At 38.8% G+C, this 22,022-nt stretch overlaps 1 protein-coding gene across 1 annotated transcript in view; it reads left to right on the top strand.

Annotated features, from left to right (window-relative positions):
- Positions 1-7,435: 7,435 nt before the first annotated feature.
- opn4xa (opsin 4xa) overlaps positions 7,436-22,022 on the top strand; it is a 27,350-nt gene continuing 12,763 nt past the window's right edge. The window contains exons 1-2 of the mRNA XM_036528710.1: positions 7,436-7,456; positions 18,108-18,274. Of these exons, the coding sequence (XP_036384603.1) occupies positions 7,436-7,456; positions 18,108-18,274 (188 nt within the window). The remainder of the gene's footprint in view (positions 7,457-18,107; positions 18,275-22,022) is intronic.

The following is a 22,022-nucleotide window of genomic DNA, read 5'->3' as shown; positions in this document are numbered from 1 at the left end:
GATTACTAATATTAATATTAGTATTTAAGTTAGATTTCTGCATGATATGCTTCCCTTGAAGAAAACATAAGGGGAAGACTAGTGTGCCATGAGATTACATGTTACAGTAAAACAACTTGATGTTAATGGAATAAATATTTTAGCCATCTATAAAAGGGGAGTAGGTTTTGACCTGTACCTTGCTGTTCTTAATTTGTCCACTAGATGCCATCTTGGCGTAATGTATAAAAGAGATAAAGACCGAGGAAGGAGTTCTGTTACTCTAGTTGTCTACCTAACCAACACATCACTTGGTATGGTCTTTTTTGTGTCACTGGAAGACAGTTGTTTTTTTTGTATGTGTCAGCTGTAAACTGTAAACCTTGATCTCCTTCTCCATGCCTAGTCTTTCTAACAGATGGAATTCACTCTCCACCTCTATAGCAGTTCAGAAGTATTATCTGTAGTGACCAGTTAAAGGAGTTCAAGTGATAGAAATTTCAGTTCACAAATCCAGACAAATTTTTAAATGTTAAACAGAGACCACCGGTCTGTTTTCATGGAATCATGCAGCATTCTGTTTTCACAGAATCATGCAATCCTGAAAATGGCCTTGAGAATTCAAAATTGTCACGGTTCAGGCAAGGCCTCAGTTGCAGACCACAGGAGCGTCGAATTCCGGGCGGTTTATTAAACACAGGCAGGATCGTAAAACGAAAAACAAGCAGGGTCAAAACCACAGAGGCAGTCCGAGGGCAATCCAGGTTCAGAGTAACAGGAGCAGGCAGGGTCGTACACCAGGCAGGCAATTGGGCGATCGGGGCAGAACGGGCAGGCAGGAATCAGGTCGAACAACAACAAAACAGGTCAGAAAACAAGATACGCGCACAGACGAAAAACGGCGGGGACGAAACAGGTGAACACACGCTGCTATGAGCTAGCAACAGGACAGGGACACACGGGGAAGATATAGAGCAGGGCTAACAAGGGCATTGGAAGCAAGTGTGCAGGCAATCAGGCGGTGGGAGATCGGGCAGGGAGCGGGGCAGGGCTAGAACACGAGGAAAACAAAAGCACATGGACAGGAAAAACAAAAACACCACAGCTAAGGGGGCGGGAGCACTGACACAAAATGGCTTTGTTACATTGAATTTGCCATTTTGTCAGAGCTTTCACTGAATTCTAGATCGCATTTATCACAGTATTAGAGTAACCCAACACTCACAAGCACAAATTAGCCAATAGAAAATGAGGAGGGGGTTGTATGATTCCACCTGCGTTGCATGCAAATATTTACACACACACACACACACTGCTCAGAAGTTGAGGAGAGAGTGAGAAGATACCCCCACCAGTGAAAAAGAGCAAAATTGGAGCAAATGCCCATGCGTAGGAATTGAAAGACCTTTTTGAATGACTGTGTCATACATTTTGTTGCCACTTGATTGATCATATAAGGGTAATCACAATACACTTATATACGCCATATACTTTTGTTCTCTGTAGTGGATATAGTTTTTTTGAGCCTGGTTTCTAAATTGTGCATGCCACTTTATTATAACTTGGTTGACTCAAGAAGACATCCTGGGCTTCCCAATTGTAAAATGTATGTAAGGGTCAGACACTGACAACTTCCTCTTCCTGCTTCTCCAAAATGGTGTGCATACTGACAAGCATGTTTTATTTACATTTACATTTAGGTCATTTGGCAGACGCTTTTATCCAAAGCGACTTACAAGTGAGGAACAGCAAGCAAGCTACGGTAGTGTAGGAGACCTTGGAGTAAGCTTTAAGTGCAACCTAAACAACTAAACTCAGCTAAATGAGTCAAGGAAAGTAGAAAACAGAGGTAAACGAGGTGAAAACACAAGGATAGACAGGCAGAGGAGACAAACAAGTAGTGACAGGAGAAAGAAGTGCGAGACAGAAAGTGCACAGGGATGAAATTGTGTTAGAGTTGTTAGAAGTTGCTAGGTGAGGAGGTGCTCTCGGAAGAGCTGGGTCTTCAAGAGGTTCTTGAAGATAGAGAGGGACTCCCCTGCTCTGATAGCATAAGGTAGCTCGTTCCACCAGCGGGGAACTACATATGAGAATAATCTGGACTGAGATTGCCTTGTGTGCAGGGATGGCAATGCTAGACGATGTTCCTGGGAGGAACATAACAGCCGAGAAGGAGAGCAAATCTGTTTTATGGAAAGATGAGAGGTTTAAAGAAGTTTAAAAATGGTTTGATTGTAAAGTTTGTGAATCAGATATTTATAATTCTATTTGTTAAATAACATTTCAGGAATACTGTCATGAGTTTTTAGAACCGTGAACATATTTGTCACTTGAAATAACAGTCCATTTATAAGGCTACGTTTACACCGTCGGTGTAAAGTGACCCAATTCCGATATTTTGCTCACATGTGACACAGTTCGGATGTGTTAAATGAACGTGTAAACAGGAAAAATCACATGGGATCGGATATTTTCAGATCAGATCCAGGCCTCCTCCTTATATGGAAATAAATCAGATATGAATCGGTTATGTGCCAATGTGACTGTTGTCTAAACAGCCAGATTGGATATTCTCTAGCATTGCATTTTGTACGTCATTAAACCGCGACAATCTTGTACTTTTTTGCTGTGTAATGACGTAGGCCTGTTATCAGAGCATGCATTGACTGTCTATGGATGCACCCTCGGATGATGCTTTGCAGCTCATCATGTTGTGGCAGTTTGATGTACTCATGCCACAACTTGTCTCGCACAACGAAGACTCGTGGACTATCAGACACACTGATGCGCTGCTTATACCAAACAGATGCGCCAGTGTGTGATAGCCCACTCCTGTCGCAAGCCACCACAGTGCAACCCCAACGGGCATCTGTACTGGGATGGCCCGACGAAAAACCGTATCCTCGTAGGAGAGGCTTGGTGATAACCGTTTGCACAACATGTCGAACGTTTGTTTACCCATCCTGAAGTTAGTGAGCCACTGGTCTTGGTCGAAGCCCGCAACAACTCATTCCCACCAGTCCCTAGTCCTCTCCTGCACCCAAACTTCTCTTTTAATAGCTGTAGCAGCAATAATTGCCACATAAGCACAGGCTGCAATAACAGCCTTTTTTTCCTTCTATGCAGAATATAACCAATGTTTTGTGGACCCCTCATGCTTCGTAGAGCTAACATCAGGCCTATATTGGTCGCGTCCATTTTCGCACAGTGTACAGTGCTTGATTTTGGTAACTAAACCCTCTTTTACGCATGGGGGTCGTTTCGGGTATTAGACAAGTGTAAACACGCGTATCGGATATGGGTCACTTTTGAAAATAGATGTAAACATACGGTCAAAAAAATCAGATATAGGCAAAAAATCTGAACTGGGCATTACGACCTGTGGTGTAAACGTATCCTAAGTGTCACCTGCGTTACCAGCCCGTACTGATGTTCATGACATTCCTGCCCAAGAAGACAAGAGTCCAGCTCAGTATCTCAGCCAGTAAAAGTTTTGGAGGACATGGCAAACTACCAATATCTGTGTGAGATTCAGATTTCAGGAAACTCTCTTAAAATTTCAGTGGAAGAAAGATCTTCTTTGGCATCGCAGTGTACCATGCTATGGATACCCAAGGATCAGGGTTGGAAAGGGCTGGAAAAACAAGAGTGCCAGTAATATGCAAGTCCATGGCAAGAGATAGGTTTTTCCAGCTAAGAAAATACTTGAAGGTCTTAAATGATCTGATGTTTATGGCAAACAAAGTTGACATGCCTGCTATGGAATATCAGACCAAGTTGTCTCAGCCTACCAAGGATATGAATGCTTTGCACTGATGAGCAAATAGTTCCTTTCACTTGTCACTGCCCATTCACAGGGCAGGAATGCAAAATTATTTTTGACAAACTATTGCAGAAAATATGCAGAACAGTTTACTCTTAAAATATGAAATGGTTGGTACCATGAATAGTACCAGTGCCTTTTGCTAACTGAATTATTAAAATGACTTAAATGTTGACTTTACTCCCCCATTGGATTTAATGGCTTTGTATAGAAACACCATAAGATTTTGCAGCTTAAAGCCTCACTATATCAACCAAACAACCGCATATAGCCAACCAATAATACAGCTGAACTGAAGCTGCAGGACTTATATAGCCAATATGGTGACAAGTGCAATGGAACTGGTCCATTTCCCATTGACTATAATATAATATATAATATAATATAAAAACTAATGCATTTAAATTGGCATTTTCTACCCAATTTTATTCACAATAAATATAACAACATAGGACAAATGTCTTTTGTCTTGACATGGCTCTAAAATGAAGTTTGGCTGAAATCTCTTTACACAATGGGTCAATGATGAATAGCTGACAAAGACCACAAAAAGACTAGAAAGCAATGATCACACTGTAACACGTTTTCACTGCTAATAAACTCTGTCCCTTGTTAACTAGGCATTTTATCTTAACTGTAATGGTCATATTGTGATCACAAATTAGTGTACACTGTTAATGTTGCTCTCGAGCTACCTATTGTAATAAATAGGCACTTACCATTTATCAGTAAGCAGGTACACATGCATCTTTCTTAGCATGGTCATACTACACTTAATCTAGGATTTGGCTGCTAGATACACAGTTGGGTTTGGGGCTGGATTAGGAGTAGCCTATTTGCAGAATACAGAATGCAGAATTTAACTTAAAATGACTGGCTACCAGTGTTTCAGTAGACAATGCTTGTTAGATAACTAGTGTAAGATTTTGGTCCAGATCCCTAAACATTTACATTTACATTTATTTATTTAGCAGACGCTTTTATCCAAAGCGACTTACAAAAGTGCATACAGTAGGTAAACCAGCTCACTCAGTGCAGCATAAGATAGCACAGATCCTCTCACTTAAGGTATGCTAATACCTGTATTCATTTGTCTAGATGACCTTGTTGTAACCACAGTTCTGCTCACAGACTTCAATTGTCACGTTGGCCATGGCTGGCCATTGCAGCAATTGGTACTTCTAAAGGAACCGGTGATGGGTGATTGAGAACTGTTCTTGCTAGGGAAGATAATGTAATTACCAGACCTCCTGTATTTCACCACCTGTATGCTAATTATTGTCAATCCTGATCAAAGCTCTGTACGAGTATAAAGAATGCTTTCGGTGAGTGCTCGGGGTTCAGATTTCTCCGCAGAACCCAGAGTGCGTTTTCACGTAGTTCTGACAACTGCTGTTCCTGTAAATAAAGAAGTCTTTTCTGCGAAGATCGGAATTGCGCCTTGTTTTTCCTTACGCTAGCCAGCAATAGCTGTACTCGCCTGCTGATTGTGCCATACATGCTGCTTGCTAACTAGCTCACATTACGTGGTAGTATGGCTTGCTTACAGTGCAGCTGTTACAATACTCTAATATGTCTCCTGTGTGACTCCAATTTAGATAACTAGCTGTCTGGCTAACACCCAGTAACCATTCTTGATTCATAAGTATGTCACTGTAAACAAGATTCGCATGTTAGCTAGATGTAAGTATGGCACAGTGGATTGGCTTGCAGCTCGCACCTTCTAACCGGGATGGCTAGCCACAATAATACAATCTACACCAATAGTCCTGCTTTCTCTTTCATGCATGACACCTACTCCTAATTTATTATCAATTTGAAAAGGCATATGGCAAATTGACAAGGCTATGCTTCATCTGCAAGGACCAAAAACAAAATACACAAACATGGAACAAAACCCAGGCAATGTTATATCATGAATTGAGTGCCACATCAACAATGACAGACAATAACTCTGTTCAACTTTTATCAGTTCTAGCAAAAACACAAATTTATTAGGACAATCTGTCTGCACTATGGGTATGTGCAGACCACAGGTGCTTTTGTGAAGGGATGTCATCATGTCTCACTGATCTGAAATCCAGATAAAAATGTTTCCCTGGGGTTCATCTGTCAACAGCAACAAGATTAGGCCTAGTAATCAATGTAGTGTTAAATATTGTGAGACTATCAAGAACTAATAAGTGGAATGACCTGAGATGTGCATGGGAGGGGGGTAATGCTAATACTGTTTGCTGTCTGTGCATCCCATGCTACTCATCAACCAGAGAATGAGAGAAGCCAGGACCTATGACTGACTGAGCGATGCAGTATACACTGTTTTATCATTTGGCACAGAGGTGGAAACCAACACTTTGATTAACATTACTTTGCTGTGTTTTAATATTTGAAATAAAGTGTTTTGTCTTTTCCTCATGTAAGCAATTTCCCTAATCCAGTACCAGCCGGTCTTAGCATCTGAAAAGGAACTACTCTTATGGTATGGTGTGATTCACTCTTCTGCTTACAGTACTGGCATATATTGAGACTTCCTGTGTGATGCAATGAATTTTTTATCTCATGCATCAAGGAAATGAAATTTCATCACTGAAAAAGTGACAGACCGAACTCTGGTGTTAAAACAAAATTGTTCAATATGTTTTCAGTGCCATTCCACAACCGGAAAATATCATCGATGAAATGAGTGTAATACTTGATATTTGCTTTATTGGGGTTGTCATTCTGAATATAGTCTCCTTCAAATTTTTCCATAAGCAAGTTGCAAAACTTGGTGCCAACAGTTCCCATAGCTCCCCTCACAACTCTGTGAGAAAATCCATTGGCCAACAGGCTCCAGGGAGGGAGGTATGGTTTTCCAGGGCAACTGACATTTATTCTCAGTGTGCAACCTATTTTAAGAGATACTTGGGTTTGTAAGCCTGATAAGTGCCCTTAAGTCTGAATTGACCCCTAAGGGTGTAGACACGTTTGCAAAAATTGGTCTGCCACAAAAATGATTGATTTCAAAATGTTCAGATACAGACATCAGAAGGAGATGTTTGTAATGGGGCAGACCTCAGGGTCATTGTAGTTATTTCTGTAGGACCCCCCAAAAGGGTCAAACTGTCAGTAGTGTATGGATATTGGGTATGCCCTGTCAACATGTAACTTGGCAGATGGCATAGCAGCCATCCCAGTTTTCCTTCTCATATGCAAATAAGTGGTTATATCTTGTTCTTCACAATGGATCTACAGTACACTCACTGCCAGGTCTTGTTAGGGTTTCTCACTTCAAACTGCTTTGAGTGATTTGATAAGGAATTTGTTCTCCCTCCAACCTCACACCCACTCTCCTTCGTAGTTGACCTGACCGTGGTCTTTCACAATCTTTCACATCATGCCAGCACTGAGGCTCGAGAACGCGGAGTGGTAGGCTAATCTCTCTCCAACTCAAGCAGTGACAGAAGGAAGCACTGGCACAAGCAGCGTGGAGCTGAAGATTCTATATCATCTCTTTCTTGTAAGATCATCTTGCCAAAAAACTCAAGGCCACTCAATTTTTTGCAAAGACACTTGAAGGGCTGATTTAAAGTTTCAGCATCTGTATTGAGAAAAGTTTGGATTTGTCCACTTGATTGTACTTCAACCACAAGGATGCAAGGGGTACCAGCAAAGGTAAGTGAAAATTTAGTTCTGTGTTTTTGAATAATTTTATCTTTTAATAGGGATTGCAGGTGAGAAAAGGTTTATCCTGAAGTTAAATTTGGGTGCTATGCATTCCTCAACCAACATTTATTAGCCTGCAGTTTACAGTGGTAATTAAAAATGAATAAATACTTAACATCATGTGAATGAGTATAATTTTATACATATATTTTCTGTAGCTTAAAATAAAGGGACCTTCTTCTCTCTGTTGAATTGTCTTCAAGCTTTATTCATTTTGTCCTCCCGAATGATTATTAAAGGCTTACAACAGACAGAGATTGTTTCTGGAGAGGTGAAGAGGAGGTCAGTGTATGAGAAATGCATGACATAGGGCCCTCTGATAGTTTCTTTCATGATCATTTCAATGTTGACCTCAGAAAGGGCTTTCCCTCCCTCGGGAACAAGTTTTCGTTGTTGCGCCAGTGCTTAAACAAAAGAGAGGGATCAGCTGGTGATCACAACCATGCTTTTCACCTAAAATGAACTGCACTAAAATATAACTTAACCTAAAAAGGAAAATTCACAGACGATAAGATTCTCAGTTCTTGAATCAGAGAAATTCCATCAAAAGCTGAGGCACTTTCAGTTAAATGAGAGCTGATGTAAACCCAAAGTGATAAACCTTCTGTACAAGCTTTTGGGTTTACACACAGAATTTAATAAAAACTAATCAAAACTAAATCTGTTTCTAGAAGAAAAAAAAACACAAGACAATGAAATAATTTAAAAAATTGCATAGCTGGCTCGTTTTCTTCTCAGGTCATGACTGTGTTTCAGCAAGACTGAGGTGGCTTATTTCTGAACACTGACATTCAACTGGACACATCCCAAAAAAGATTTCTAGTTTTACCCAGGAACACAAGCAGTGCTCTTTTATCAGTGAAGGTTTCCCCTGATGAATGTATTTTGTTTATATTACTTAGACATGGCTGAGCAGCTGAACTCACTCCACAGACAGGCAGATGGATGTAACAATGAAGGATTTTACTCAGTCTTAACCAAACAATTGTTGTAGGCTACATCTAAAGGGGGTGGGAGACTGCATGCTGAAAAAATGATAAATAATCATGTGATTTTTTATGATTATATTATAGTGTTATAAGAAAGAACAAAGACAATTACTGCAGGCAACTCCTTAATAAAAAATGATTTTATGATGAATTTAGATAAGTTTGTTTTATATTTATTAGTTGTCACATCAGAAGAGATTTATTTAAACACAAGATGAACAAGTGAACTTGTGTACAGCAATTTTAAAATTTTTGTAATAGCAATTTATTTTTGTATAATTGGGCTAGAATATAATATTTCAGGAAAATCACATCATACATATGCTCATATGTACTGTCATATATTTATGGGTGTGTATGTTTGTAGAATCACATTTGATCTGCGTTATTTAATTCCTTTAATATTATTTTCCCTTTTGTCACCCAAACTTTGGAATCAGCAGTTGCGTATTAAGTTTGCCGCACCACATACTCATTTTCAGGAGTGCTGTAGCCCAGTGAGCGCAGTCCTCCAACACACTCACACACAGTCAATGGGTCCATGCTGCATGTCCCATAATGCACCAAGGCAGAGCAAATGGTACACACCCACTGAAATACAACAATGTATGGGGACCCACTCTACCCCCATGGAACAAAGCAAAGCAATCAGAAAGAATTCATTACAAGACAAAGAATTTAAATTGAATATTTTGTGATATAATAATAATTATGATATAATCTAGTCCTGGAATGGTGAGAAATAGCAGATTTTCTCCAAATATCATATATACAAATTCCTGTGCATTAACTTACAAATATAACAGGTTAACAGACTTTTAGAACAATCTGATTCACTTGGTCTCAAGTCTGGCATTTCTTCCTTATGCTCTTAATAATAATAACCAATTATTAAAAGCCAATGATCTGAATGGACCAGCATAGTGTGACTATATAGCACAGCATTGATTGTGATTATGTTGTGATTACGTTGTCAAAGGGTTGTCATTTTCTTGGTGTTGTTCTTGTTCATCCATGAATGATGGCAGTGCTGATCAGTTCAGGATCCTATGTCATCTGTCCAAAGTGCGTGATGCTAAGATATTACAAAGACATTGCATCAGTATTAAAAGAAATTAAAAGGACACGTTTGTATGTCATATATGACAAGGATTATTATTCCACGTCTGCTCAGAAACAGGGGAAGGAGCCTTTGGAATGAGGCTGTTGACCCTCCTGTAGATGTCAGAATAGAAATGTACCGATAGGAGTGCTGACAAGACAAATTTCCCCTATGGGGATGACAATAAACAATCAACTGTTAGGAGTGGAGAAGACAGGTGAGAAGATGCATTGTAAAGCAGAAGACGTGAGAGAATGTACTCATGTGGGGTTTTTAATAATTGTGGAAAACTGTTTAGTCAGTGTAAGTTGTCTGTAATGACTTATGTTAAAAGCCATACATTTAGTCAACAATACACAATCAGCACTGATCCAGCACTGCTCAGATGCTCCCTGTTCATAACCATGCAGATAGCTATCAGCTACAACCATAAGATAACAGATAGCCTTCAAGCACAAACATACATATGCCTTTGTAAGGTTTGAGAGACCCCATACAGGGTCTCCTCCATTATCCCACACACACAGAGGTGCCAACACCCTAGGTGCCAGTCACACAGACACACACACCCACACACACACGCACACACAAAGGCTGCCATAGACTGTTACCTGGCTAAGCCTCTGGTTGAGGGTGGAGGGTCAGACCCCTGTGGACCAGTAGGAGGCAGGTAACAGAGGTGATGGTCAGAGATAAGAATGCCAGACACAAGAATGTAGCTAGAATACACATTTCTGTTTCCCGCCTCTGAGGACAAAGAACTCTGAGAAGGTATATAAAGTGACTCAATGTATCAATCAGTGTTCAATTACTCTTCAGACTATTGAAGAGATGTGTTGCAAAAGGTGCAGATTAAAAAAAAAAAAAAAGGGAAAGTAAAAAAAACCTTTTAGGTTGTGAACCTATTTGATAAAGTTGGCACTTATGGACTGAAAAATAAATACAAGAGGTTTATTGAATGGTGATGTTTGTTTGAATATTCCCATAGTCATATGAAGTAATTCATATCATGAGCATGTGGAGTATTTTAATGCTGTGGACAAAGCATATTTTTCTTGGTATTTTTCAGCCAGTTGAAACAACACTTGCTTTCACAAAGTTAGGGGTTAGTATCTAAGAGGCTTAGAATCAGATTTCCACGTGAACTCACTTTTCACTCTTCCTGTCATTCCAACCATTTCTTTATCAAGCTCAGCTCTCTGACGTTTCCAGAAGTACATTCCCTTTACTCACATCTTACCAATGGCAGAAAGCGCAGAGATTTTTCAATACTCACAATCATTTACCGAGCAACAAACAAAGCTCCAGCTGCCCCACTTGTTCAGGGTAACAGATTGAAAACAATGAGAAGTGACAATGGCATATTGAAAATCAATAATGAGCTTGGACTGTTCAAATGACGTGGCTATGCAGTCCGAATAGCCGGTTGATCGTTCGGGTGTGACGGCGTGTGTGATGTTTAATTACAGTTGTGCTGTTAATCAGCTCAACATAAGTGAGGCTCCATCTAACTGAGAGATTAGAGGAACGAGTCTGAGGTAAACTCGCACGTTTAAACATCAAGGTTTGATTGTAGTAACAGTTGCATGTGTTGTGCAGGTGAAGTGAAGCACGGCTGCAGATTAGACATACAGGGTTGGAAGGAGGCGGAAGAAGACACTTCACAGGTAGGAGGGTTTTATGTCTCTTCCTCAATGAGGATGTATATTTCCCAAAATTTTCATGCATGGAATTCTTCTCTGTGTGGTTTTGCTTGGATAATCACTTTGCTGAAACAAACATGTGGGGCTTGTCCAAGAGACAGTCTGTGAACTGATTTTATGGATTTTTATGGTATTTCTAATGACCAAAATGATACTTAGAATGTAGATAACCACAGGTTTACCTCTGAACAGGGAAAATGTTTTAAAAAATAAGTAGTATTAATTATTTGAAGTTGGCATTTAAACATGAACTTTTTGGACAAACTGCATAAATGTTTTTTCCTTGATTCATTTTTAGAAACTTAAATGAAAATGGATAATTAGATAATTAGAAAATGGAATATACTCAGCTACCATAAATACTGTTCTGGATCAATTTTCAGGTTACACAAAAGCACATCACATTAGATTCTGTACTCTACCTCACTCATAGGTCGCTTTGGATAAAAGCATCTGCCAAATGAATAAATGTAAATGTAAATGTAGATGCACACTTTTGGGTCCTCTAAGCATATTTAGACTGGATATATCTAAGAAGAAATATACCTTGAGACAAGGACCTTGGGATGAATTTCCTTTGAGACTGTTTACTGGGAATGAGACAAGACTACTATAGCAAGTAACTTGACTGTCATAAAGACATGTCCTTATGTCAAAATTCCCAAAATTCTGGCAAAAAAACCCTTCTGTTTTGGTTTTGGTTTATTTCTTTTGTTGGTGTTTGTGCTCAGAGTCTGAAATAAAATGACACAAGTTTATATCAGTAGTGAATTGCAAAATCATTTTCGTGAGTGGCAAGTTAATGTATTGCAAAGGTTTAAACCATTGTGATACCAAAAATACCTAAGTGCTTTGCTGCAAGAATTGATTAACCCTTTAATTTAAAGTTCTTTGGGGTATTTTCACATAATGTACACATAATGTACTAACTGCTAACACAGATATGAAAGAGCTCTGTTTGTGTTTCTTTGGGCTAATGATCACATCACGTCTACCAGGCCTGATGTCTGTCTGTAGAAGAGACTAAGAACATGGCAGTGTACTTTACTGCCAGAATTTTTACAGATTAAATGGAAATTACATAAAACATCAAAATAATAAATGATAGTGTAATAATAATAAATAATAATATAAATTCTATTTATATAATGTATTATTGATAAAAGTAAACTATTCAATATAATTACCTATACTATTATAACCCTGAATGTTAATCACAGTAAGTTTATCTTGATGGCTGCAGAACTGAAAAACAACACTAGAGTACAGTATGTCATTTGCTGTCCTCCTGAATTTGGATGAAGGTCATACGTAGACCGCTTACAGGCCAATAGTGTACAGGCAGCCCAGGCCGCTATTGCGTGACTCTATGGCTGCCTTTGATTCTATCACATTAAAGTAGCAGGTAAATCCTCTTACAGGCAGGCACCGCCATGGAGATGTGGCCACACTGCTGGGGACACACTGTCCATTAAGGCCATTTTAATCACAATGTCTCTGGGTTAATCACTTCCTTCTATCACTAGAGGTGTTGCTATTAGTGTACCATTAATATTAGTGTTATCTTCAATATCAATTAAAATAGCTGTCCTTGAGGAGAATAAAATTGATAATGAAGGTCTATTATTAATATATGCATAACATGTTATTCAGGTAACTTGTTTCTGGGAACAATGCTAAATATTTGCATTTTGTAAACAAATCAAATAACCTGACAAGAAAAAGTAATTCAAGAGTAAATATTTAATTTTTTTGTAAATTGACAACTATTGCAGTCATCTCTATATTACATATACAAAAGTAATGGAAAGATTTGGTCTGTTAAAAAGCCATAATGCTCACAGTTGCATTGCAAACATCACAGTCAATGCAAAGCTATTGTAACTCTGTATCAAATGATTCAGTTAAGTGGTGGTGTAGAGGGGTTATAAATGTTTTTTGTGATATTTTTAAATTTGTCATCTTGTTAATTCACAAATTGATCACTGTTAGATTTGAGGCCCAATACACATATATTGTACTGCAGATTTTAAAAAATCTAATTTTGTTTCATGAAACCATATATCCATTGATTAATTCATTCACAGTAAGAAATTAACCCCCAGAGAAGTAATCATGTTTGTGACACTTTTAGCATGTGTTATGTTGCATGCACACCTAGAAAAGATCAGTAAAAAGCCAGATGGCGTTTTCCATAGAAAGCTGATGGAAGCTGAGATAATAGGTATTGGATTAGCGAGGATTTTCTCCTTTCAATATTTGCCATAGCATTCTAACTTCTCATGAAATATCAACAACAAAAGCAACAATAATTAATCAATTAATTAATCATTTTTTGTTACATTGCATTCTTGGAATTGATAACCTTTTTTTAACCACATTTGATTTACCTGAAGTTTTCCTTCCTGTTGACAAATATTATTTAATTAACTTTCTTAACTTCTTTGCTTTGAAAATCAATCTTCAGAGTAAAAAGTAATCAGAGATGCTCAGAAATCATTTACAAAAAGTCAGTCGCCTGAAGTTAACACTGGTCATAATGGCCATATACACAATGTGGCTGTATGAATTTTGAGTCTGTTGTTTTTTTGTCAGCACAAGGGCAGTCTGAGTGTGAAGAAGAGAATTCTTCATTGTTTTGGCGTATACTGCTGGACCACAGTTTGAAAAAATAAGGAAATATTGCCAACATTCATTTGGACCAGGCCCTCTAGTGTGCATGGGGGAATATGGGCAAAATTTTTTGCTGGTTGTCAGCATCATATTGATATGAATCTTTTCAGTGGCAATGTTATTTCTGCAAATGAGTATGTCCTGAAACACGGAAAATATATTATTAATACCTAGTAGGAGCCTTGCATGTTTTTATGCCGAAAGTGACCTGAGGTGGCAGACTGACTTTGTATATATGTTCATTTGTGCATGTAAGTAACGTGGCTTTTGTACCTCAGAAGATTTTTAAAGCATTATAGATATAATTTTTTGTATTGTATGTTATTTGTTAGAATGATAAGAAATGGCCTATCTGGTCCTACCTGGCTGCCACAGCTTTGTTACCATTACATCCACTATGTGTGTTATATGGCCCATGATGCTATGCAAATTGATAAAAAATTAGCTTTAATTCTGAAATTTTGGCACACAGAATAAAACTGGACACCAGCATAATACCTCAGATTGTGTAGTATGTCATTTATCCATAAATACAATGTTTCCAAGCTGCTCTTGTGAGTTCCTCTTGAGCTTCAAATGGATATCTAACAGGTTGAAGTTTTTGCCAGAGGGTCCACAGCAGTGGGGAGACTGTTAGATTAAATAGATTAAATTCCCCACAAATCTTATTAAATGTGTTAATAATTTAATAGACACATTCAGGTGCATGCTAAGCACTACTATATCATTTGCTGATGATGACCAGAAGCCCACACTGGTGGAACAAATTGGGGTGGTTAGGGTAGTCATGAGTTCCCTCATTGCTCTGCTTTTGATGCACTGGGACTTGCATGGGCACCCATACGTTACTCATATTGCATCAGCAGGTTGTGCCTATCCCCTGACACTGTTTGCCTTCTGGTGCTCTGTGGGACTTGTGTGGTTAAAAAGACTTACAGTAGGCATACATGTGTACTCAAGGAAAGCATTAATTACAATTGTAGGTGACTGCACTTCTGTAAGCTTTAAAACCTACAAACATCTAGACACCTGTAATTATATCTTAAATACTGAGGGCCAGAAAATTATTATATTATTATTAATTAGAATAAAATGTCAAACCTTTTTTATGTGAAATTTATACAGAGGTCAGGTCTCCAAAACCTTGTAGAGTTGTTATCAGGCTTAGACTGCTACTACCTGTAGAGCTTTGGAGACACACACATGCACACAAACACACTCTCTCTCTCTCTCTCTTTTTCTGTTAGAGTAAATATGAGTTCACACACAAATACATTTTTAAAATAAATTATGCTCCTTCCATCTGCTGTCAAGCTCCCCAGTTAATTACCATGGTGCTGCAGTAGTCCAGTCTGCTGAGGTTTACTAGCAGAATTACAACCACCCGAGTCAATATACTGTTTACACTCATGTTTGAGAGGAGAGAGAGCAAATACAGCAGTTACTGACAACCCAGGATTGCCGCAAATAACACACACTATATGGCACACTATATTTTGAACAATTCTGTTCTTCACTAAAACTTTTCAGTGTGGTTTGGATAAGTGCCATGTACATTGCTTTATTTTAAGGTGCAAAATAAAGAAAGCAGAGATGAAAATTATACCATAGCCTTCTGCTCCCTCACCCCAGACACACTCACACACATGCCATACAAAATCCTTTCCAGTTCACTTTGTACTGCCACAGGGATGCCAGAGGTCCCCAGGATTGAAATTGTCAGAGGGGCTGATTGTTTGGGGCCGCTTGTCTGAATTCTTGTGTTATTGCTTTTTCTTATATCATTGAAATAAAACAAGGAAGCTCTGCAGATGCAGGTTAAATCTTCATACATCTCCGGAAATGTGCAATATCCAAAAACAGAGGGCTCCCTGACACAGCTGAAGGAGCACAGAGTGGCCAAAGCTGATACATAAACCTCTCAGCATTCAATGGTCCTCTAGTCTTCTATTTAAGAAGAAGCATAAAGTTACTGATTACATATACTCTCGTTAGTGTACTTCAGTGGCTTTTCCAGGATTAAGTGGTTTTTTTTTTCATGGGTAGGGGGAATTCCAGTACTTTTCCTTGTGCACATTTTACATAAAAGATTCTACTTCTCACTTCACTTTACATTTTCTTGGCTGCACACAGTGTGTCCAAAGCAATGCAGCACGTGCTCATTATTTCATCAGCAACTGTGTACAGGAAGTAACTTGAGACACACCATTGGCCAAGCCACTTAATTTACAGCTCACTGTAGCATTTCAGTAGCCGATCATGTCAAAATCCTGCATAACATTTGAGCGCTAATAGTTTTACACAAATTCAGTTAGCTAGCTAATTGACTGGGCAACACTTTACCTGAGGAAATGGAGGAGGTCAGAACAAAGGACTGAGAGAGTGAACATCCGAGGACACACCTGTGCAATCTATTAAACCTGGAAAACGTGAAGGGAAATAGTGTTAATGGAGATATGCTCATACAAGTACTCTTACACTAATCTGTGGATATTAGCCACTTGTCAGAACAATCACTGGTAGCTACCAGAATAACAGACTATAAGGTTTGTAAGAACCAATAAAGTAATAACTCCAGAAAATGCTATAACTCTTTACAATTTCATAAATCTTGCATTTATAATGTCACAAAACCAGATTATATCATAACTGCCGATGTAATAAAATTGTTGAAAAGTTATCAGGTGAGTAAAATTCTTTATGAATAACTCCCCCAAATTACTGTCTTTATATTGTCTCAGTGTCACATGCACAGATGCATGCAAGCACATGGATATAGAAAATGGGGGGGGGGGGGGGGGGGGGAGGGCATGTCCCCTGCAATAGGAATGCACTAAATTGTCCACCCCAATAATGTTTGACCAGCGATGTAAAGTTTCCTTATGACAAAGGCTGCTGCTAAAAATATATATTAGACTTAAGCTTTCCTGTTTGGAGCCTGACATCTCCTTGGTTAGGTCTTAGCAGTTCAAACCATTGTAGTCAGTACATTGACAATTGTATCCCTGCTTGATAATATTAGTAATTTTAAGCAGTTTGCCAGTGCATATAAGCATGTGAATTTAATTATTGCCCAGAGCTGGAGGTATTTGGGGGGGGGGGGGGGGGGTCAAAGGTAACAGTAACAATTTTGGCCTTCAGACACTGATAAGTGTGATTTAAACTCAGAGGAATTAAAATTTTATTCTTGATTGAAATTTTAGAGTACTGAAATAAATGAAATAATAGTATTTATTTGTTAAATGATTTTTTATTTATTAAATGAAATTTGGTGGGAGGAATGGGGAGGCTGCCATCAAACAGTTATCTTTATCTTTATTCAGTGGTAAATTGAGAACGACATGAAGAATTTGAACTGAGGGTTACTTTTCTAATTTCAGCAGATGTTGGCATTTTTTACAGATGTGGACAATTATGGTTATTTTATATCTCCTGTCAAATTTCATATCGCTCCTTGGTGGGATGTCATGCAACATGTGTACAGAGCAGACATGCACTTCACAGAACTGCTTACAGGGTTGTACTCAGTCAACATTAGTCCATCAATATGACTCACATTATAACACAGCTGCTACTTATTTTCAAGACAATCACAATTTAATTTCACGGAAATGTTTGTGAAGAAATAAATAACACTTGAATTTCACTGTGAGTCAAATTGTGTTTTATTTTACACCTTGTCCTGTAGGGAAAAGAATATGTAAAACATAAGGTTGGCACAGGTGAGTCATCGCCATCAATTCCCATGTTACAGAGAAATCACTTTTTTCAAATTAATATATTGTCCATGCTTTGTGTCAATAATTATCTTTGCACTGTCCCATTCAGCTAAGACAGGAGAAAAGGGGACTAGCTAGAGTAACACTAAAAGCTAGAAAGTTGTGAATATGAAACTATGTGTTAATACATAATTACATGCCAATGGGGGCTGCAATATGCCAGCTGTCATAAGCAACAGTGGACTGAACAGCTTTAATGGCTGTTGATGCTGGACAGAGCAAGTCTTACACACAGTCTTACATAATCCTGTGAGGGAGGGGGGTTCAGGGGGAAAAGAGAGTGAGAGAAAGAACGCGAGAGAGGAAAGGAGAGACTAGCGTGTGAGTGTGTATGAGAGAGACACCGAGCAGCAGGACCGATGTGGCCTTGTGCTCCTGTTGCAGGTTGTGGACATGGAGCGCAGCTTCTTCAGGAAAGTGGACGTCCCGGACCACACACACTACATCGTGGCCTTTTTCGTGCTGGTTATTGGCACCGTAGGAGTGGCTGGTAACGCACTGGTAATGTACGCATTCTACAGGTAAGTCTCCTGGCAAAGGGATGGTGGGAAGTGATTCTGTTTTGGGAAAAGAGTGTTTATGTAACTTCATAACTCTAATGACGATATTTGAATAGTATACATTAACTTTTCAATGGAGAGTGCTTTGTTTGCGAAAAACAGATTTTCCAGGGTGATGCCATATGATGTTTAGATGTTTGATTGTACCATAATGGGTGTGGCAGGAAAAAATGAGCTCATATTTTTGAGGATTTATTTTATACTTTGTATTTAATCCACCCACCATCAATTGCTGTAATTCACAATTTTAATTGATCTTTTGTCTCTGGTCAATTGATGATATTTGTTAAGGGGGCAGTGATTATTGTGTTCAATCAATCACTGAAATTGATAAGACTGGAAATTTACCAGTTATAGTTTTTGCCCCTTTCTGCATAAATATTCCTAAATATTCCACAAGTGTCCTTTTGATTGTCATTTTTAAGGACAAAAATATTAAGCATTTAGAAAATTGCATTTAACTTAAGTAGTAAATATTGCTACTATGTGAGCAATACTGATGCTTGTTTTAGACACCCAACCTATTACATCATTTAATGGCTTCCAAGCTAACAATGTCCAGCTATCGTTAGATATCTAGCAAGACCAATCTTGACATAGGCAACCTACTATGTTATGTGATATAACCAAGCAAGCAAGCACAGGTAAATGCAACAGCCCAATTTGCCAGCTAACATTATACAAACATTTCAGGACAGTTTAAAATGACCGTGTGGATGCTCATGCCTTGATAACATTACTCCACGCAAATCTGCATATACAGGCTGTACACAGTGGACACACTGATGCACTGCACACTCTTATCATGTTCCTGCAAACCTATGAGAAATTTTTCAGATGCTTGATAATATTGCCTGTCAACTAAAAGTGGTATAGCCATGCCACACATACATGAAAATGAGTCAATAGTGTGAATAGTAATTTCTCTTCAGTAGTATTGTATTGTCTGTTTAAACTGAATGATTCCATTGACAGTCTCTGACAAATGTTTGTGCATATGGCAGCTCTTAACTTTTTATTGCCAGTTTCTGTTGCCTCTGAGTGCCAGTTTTTCTGTTGCCTTTTTTTAATAAAAATGCCCCACTACAGTTTTATTGTAGTATGTGATGGTGGTACATGCTATTTAAGTTTTATTGTTTAAGCTTAAGGTGAACTGCCAATGTATGAGATAAAAATAGATTTCATTATACAAATTCAAATCCCATTTTAGGAGCTAGTTTACCTGCCATCCCATTTTCAGCACAATGAAAAGGTCAATTTGAAAATAGAATTTGGGCCCTAAAACACATTAATCAGTTGTCCTGTGCTATGGGGTGCTGTGCTGTGTCGTGTTGAGAACTGTTCCTCTGAAATTATATTTAGCAGGCCCAGAAGGCCTGTCAGTTACTAGACGTAGCAGAGCTGAGCAGCACAACAGGAAAATGTATGAAACTGCCACAAAAGTGACAATAGCTGTTATTCTGCTCCTACGTTTCCTAAGAAGCAAGACCAAAACATGTGAAAAATCAATTTCCAATAATCTGTAACAGAATCAACCTAAAATATTTGATAATTTGCTTTTTGGTTAAAAATGTTATTTTTTCAGTTTCAAGGAATTTTCACACTTATGGTGTGAAGAGATTCATCCTTTGGCATGGGCCTATTTTAGTGAGCTCTGTATTCTATATTAAGATACATACACCTGTTCAATTACCTTGAACTAAGAGAGCAGTGGGGCCTGTGCACAATGCACAAGGGGCCACTACAGTAACAACAGGTTATTGGTGAACAAGGGAGTGCTCTCACCAACTGCTGATAATGTAAAGATATTAGAGGAGAAAGGAGCGATATCTTGGACGGTGTGCCTACTTTGAGAAACAAGCCATGAGACGATGAGATGCAAAGTCGCATTAGCTTTGTTTAATGCCTATTTTAATGACACCCATTGTGTGAGCTGACAAACTACATGAATTCCTGTAGGCTTGGGCCAACAACTGATATTATTGTATATTGTGGTATTTGTGTGACTTCACGACGTTTTCTGTAGTATCATATATCGCCACCTTCCCTATGTCTCCCCCTTCAACCCTCATAAAGTACAGATTTCTAAACATAATCTTTAGCTATTTCAATTTGTGTTGTGGTGAATGTTTACTGTTTATTATTACCTAAAATAAAAAATAAACAATGTTAAAATAAAGCAAAATTTGTTGCAGACCTTTTTTGTTTGACAACTGTAATATCAGAGGCGAGAACAGAAAATGCACTCACTATACTAGAGTGCTTTCTTTTATCACAGGGAGAGTGCGTGAATTACACAGAACTACTCTGTTGCCTCAATTTCTTGGCCTCCAGAGTTTACCCAGCTTTTCACAACTACATCCCTGACTGTGCCACTATGGAAATAGCAACATATGGTCAGGAGCCAGTGATGGGGGGAGAGGAGGAATTTGCAACTAAGTATCTTTGCATTTGTGAGCACTCCCTCAGTTCAGCACTACAGGAAATATTGTAACCCTGTCCTGTTCACAGTTTAAACCTGACAAAGATAATGCTTGTCTTCCTTCTAAAGAATGTATAGCAGTGTGTGTGAAAATGGATGAATAAAGGACAGTGCTCTGCAGTTTCATTAGTTATTATTGTTGAGAATGAGAATTAAAACAGTGTCATTCATTCAGGCTTCAACATGAAGGTTTTTTCTTACTCTCCCAGTCTGGCAAGTTGACTGAAAATCTACTTGCACAAACTAAATTTGTACTAGCCCAGATATGGCATAGTTTAGCTGTAATTTAAAAAATGAGTGTTGTCATAATTTTGATCACCTGTGTCTTTGCTTCTTGATTTATAATTATGTTATTTAATTATTTTCTTTACAAGATGCCTAAACAATTAAAATTTTGATCTTGACCAGGCTTAAATTCCTATCTGTTCTCACATTGACTGGACCGTGGGAAGAAAGTTTGTTAAGTCTGTAAGGGCTCAGGCAAGGACTCAGTCGCAGACCAAGAGAGCTTCAGGTTCCAGGCGGGTTTATTTATGACGGCAGGCAAGTTGCGAAGCAATAGCAGGCAGGGTCGAAAACCGGAAGGCAGTCCGTGGACAAAAGCAGGGTCGGTAACAGAAGCAGGCAGGGTCAGGAACCGGGCAGGCAAACGATCAGGCAACAGGACAAAACGGCAGGCAGAAAACGAAGACGAAGGGCAGGCAGAGTCAAACACGGAGAAATCAGACATCCAAAAAACTGCGGGAACGAAACAGGTACGACAACGCTGAGACGAACTGGCAAACAAGACAGGAACAAGCAGGGTAGAAATAGGGCTGGGCTGATGAGGAGATGGGATGCAGGTGAGCAGGCAGGCAGGTGAAGGTAATGGGGCAATCAGGTGGGCGGGGACCAGGCGGGGAGCGGGGCGGGGCTGGAACACAAGGAAAACAAAAAGCACATGGACAGGGAAAAACAAAAACACCACAGCTAGGAGGGCGGAGCCCTGACAAAGTCGCCCTTTCTGTGTGAAAATGCGTTTTAAGATTTAGTGGGGTTGTTCGTGAACAGGATGTGTATTGGGAAACTGTTTGCACATCACAGTAAGATAACCTATCAGCAGCATTGTTTTTTCCAGCGCAAGCGTAGTTCTGGGCCTTGCCGTCAATATTGCAGTAAGTCAATAAGTCAGTGATCCACAGACTCCATATTGCCACCTAGATTTCAAGTGGCTAAAGAATATGTTAT

Source organism: Megalops cyprinoides, chromosome 5 (genome assembly GCF_013368585.1).
Source record: "Megalops cyprinoides isolate fMegCyp1 chromosome 5, fMegCyp1.pri, whole genome shotgun sequence".
NCBI classification, from domain to species: domain Eukaryota; kingdom Metazoa; phylum Chordata; class Actinopteri; order Elopiformes; family Megalopidae; genus Megalops; species Megalops cyprinoides.
The sequence above is the reverse complement of the archived record's forward strand: the minus strand, read 5'-3'. Positions and strand labels throughout refer to the sequence as shown.